This window comes from Etheostoma cragini, chromosome 7, assembly GCF_013103735.1.
Source record: "Etheostoma cragini isolate CJK2018 chromosome 7, CSU_Ecrag_1.0, whole genome shotgun sequence".
Lineage (NCBI taxonomy): Eukaryota > Metazoa > Chordata > Actinopteri > Perciformes > Percidae > Etheostoma > Etheostoma cragini.
Genome location: NC_048413.1, coordinates 1,606,339 through 1,609,622, shown reverse-complemented (window position 1 = coordinate 1,609,622; position 3,284 = coordinate 1,606,339). Strand labels below are relative to the sequence as shown.

Here is a 3,284-nt window from a genome sequence, read left to right as displayed (position 1 = left end):
AGCAAAGTTAATAAAACCAAATGTGTAGAAGTGTAAATTGAAGTGTAAATCTTCTCTTTTGACACAATCTGGGCTTGCACATTTGATGGTAGTGAGCAAAGATTAAAAGTGTAAAACATTTAAAATCTTATTATTCCATGTATCACTGGCTGTTACAAGTACAAAAGTATTAGCATCCAAATATACTGTATTCAGCAGTAACAGCTTTATGGCAAAAACAGATGTCATTGCTCACAATGTACTTGAAATGAAAATACAGCTAAAAACAAGGACAACAAAGCTGGACATAGAAGTGGAGAAGAGTAATGTAAAGATGTAAAATCTATGTAAAAGCACTTTGAGTAGTTGTTAAGACTAGACAAGAGCTATTTAATACAGTCCATTTACATATTAAAAAGCACCAATGACCAACAACAAATCTAATTCTATATCTGAGACACGTGTAATGATTGTATAAGCTCTACACCAACAAAGAAATAAATATTGAATAGCATGAACTGGGTGGTTATGTGCCATATGTGTATAGATCTACAGATACAACAACATGTGGGATTACTATCGACCCATGATGATACATGTATGTGTTAAAAACCTTGTTCACTGTGAGTCTAGGTTTTTACCTTACATTATTGGCTAAATTAAGTCTTAACATCGTATAGATCTGAATAATCTAGATCCATAACTGGATTAGAAGTGATACTTATATAAATGTCTCATTGGAATTAAAATACCCACATCATCACATACCCTTCCCCATACAAAGAGAAAGGCATGGTGTTATTTCAGTTAGCCTAATAGCTGAATTGATTTGTATTGACCATCAGGTCAAGGGAACTTTATCAAGATGCATAGTTTCCTGATCCATGAAATATCTGGCCTTTAAAAGAAAAATGTGTCTAGCTCGATGGGAATTTAACCTAGGGGTATGTATAATGATGCCCCCTGTATTTAAACATAGGGGGGTGTATGCTTATGCCCCTGTATTTTAACATAGGGGGGTGTATACTTATGCCCCTGTATTTTAACATAGGGGGTGTATACTTATGCCCCTGTATTTTAAGGAAAAACATTTATTTATTTACAATACATTATTCATTCACAGAGAAAATTGGTGTCCTTAAAGGTTGGATTTTCCTATATTTTTTTGAATTAAGGCATTAAGATCAATTCCAAAAGATGTTTTTCTTTTTCTTTTTAATCAACTTTAGCATGGGGGTGTAAACTTTCACGACATACTGTATTTAATAAAAATAAGTTATTATGGAAACATGCTAAGTTGGAATATCTTCTCTAACAACAATACTTCCTTCTTTGAAATTTCCATCCTGGGACCAGATGTCAGTTTTTATTTTGGCCTGTGTGTTTACTGTAAATGCTCTCCACTTCATATAGGGGCATGCTATTTCAACATATTCCCCTTGGTCATGACAGACTATACAATCACAGATGTTTTTTGCAGCCTACTTGCAAGGTAGCCTACTTTACGTAACACAGACATTTACTTGCTCACCGGTTTGACATAATGAATTAGCCCGGTAAAGCTCTCATCACATGGGTGCAAAGCTGCTGCCATCCGGGGCCCTTAATCCTTCTACCTCCTGCAGTCTCCGTGTGTACCTGCAGCTCTGTACAGCCCTTACAGCACAGCACACCCTCCCAGCTTCTGGTATCCGCCTGATAATAGCACTTTGTGGCTGCTTTTTTGCCCGTTTGATAAACGAAGGCGTGTCCCGGAGCCATGCATATAACAGCCAGACGAGCTGCGATTGGCTTCTGCTCCCCAGTCCTGAGCTCTCTGTGCACCAGCAGACTCCCTGGCACCATGGCCGAGCTCTCCTCCCAACAAGTGGTATTCAACAAGCCAAAGGTACGTTATCACCCGCTGGCGTACTGCATCCAGTGTGAGCGTTATTCGGTAAAATGGAAACGTTGGAGAATTACTAAATGACGCGCTTTTCCTGATTTTACGCAGCGTAACATGTGGCTCCTTGGTTTTACGCGTTATGACTCCGTTAACACTCTTTGTGTTCTCGTGACAAGAAGAAGAATGGTTACAAATATAAAGAAAAAAAAAAATCAAATGTTGGATTAAAAAACATAATTTACCGCTTTCGGGGTTGATTCCGGTAGTGGAACACGGAAGAATAGGAATTATTGCATAGCCTACAGTTTGACATGTGACTACCGGCTTGAAACAAAAACCCAAGATCCAACAGTCAAGCAGCACTGTGATAAATGAGATGAGCTTTTTCTATTTTATCACTCCCACTGCCATGCCGTGGAGCAAAGACATGAGTGGGATTCCTGAACTTGGATCGTGCTTCAACAGCTCGTTCTGTAGTCCGTGTAACAGGTAATACTAATTACTATTACAATAATAATAATAATTGTGAATTACATTACCTAATAATAATAATACTGCATGAAGGCACGTTTGTGGGATGAAGTTATGAAGTGATGGAAGAAGTATTTCAGATCAACTTCAGCAAGAGTACTAATACTGTACACACTGTTTCTTACTTTCCTCTCATCTTCAAAATTGTAAAGGATCCAAACAGCTGTGTGTTTCATTGTAGAATCATCTCAGATGGATTTGTAGGTGTACATCTATAATAAAACATCAGATTTTATAACTACATGTGTTTGTGTGCAAAAATCGTAATGTGTAAAGTAACTAAAGCTTTCAGATGAATGTAGTGGAGTACAAAGTACAATGTTCTCTCTGAAATGTAGAGTAGAAGAAGATAGTGGCATGAAAAGACTCAAATAAAGTACAAGTACCTCAACATGTATACTTACACTATACAGTACTTGAGTAAATGTACTTAATTATATGCCACACCTGGATGATGGGATTCACCTTTAATTCATGCCAGCTTCTCCTCACTGTACCATAAAGACACACAGTAACACCACGTATTACTGTAGTAGTTCTTTCATCACCTGGCATAGAGACAACTGGCTTTCATTAAAATGAAATATGAATGGTGATTCATGTTCAGCTAGTTTCACGTGCAGATCAGGCACACGGTGTGAAAGGTAATATTTTAAAAGGTACATTTACTGACTGGTGCCCTTTGGAGTCTTGGGGCTGGAGGTCACTGCTGATAAGAAGCCAAGAAGTTACATAGCCCACTGTACAGAAAGGGTGTGTGTGTGTGTGTGTGTGTGTGTGTGTGTGTGTGTGTGTGTGAGACTGAGAGAGAGACAAAGGGAGAGAGAGAGAGTGTGTGTGTGTGAGTGAGTGAGAGAGAGAGAGAGAGAGAGAGAGAGAGAGAATAGGT

At 38.3% G+C, this 3,284-nt stretch overlaps 1 protein-coding gene across 1 annotated transcript in view; it reads left to right on the top strand.

Annotated features, from left to right (window-relative positions):
* Window positions 1–1,618: 1,618 nt before the first annotated feature.
* Window positions 1,619–3,284, top strand: part of ada (adenosine deaminase) — a 16,822-nt gene continuing 15,156 nt past the window's right edge. The window contains exon 1 of the mRNA XM_034877443.1: window positions 1,619–1,867. Within this exon, the coding sequence (XP_034733334.1) occupies window positions 1,739–1,867 (129 nt within the window). The 5' untranslated portion in view covers window positions 1,619–1,738. The remainder of the gene's footprint in view (window positions 1,868–3,284) is intronic.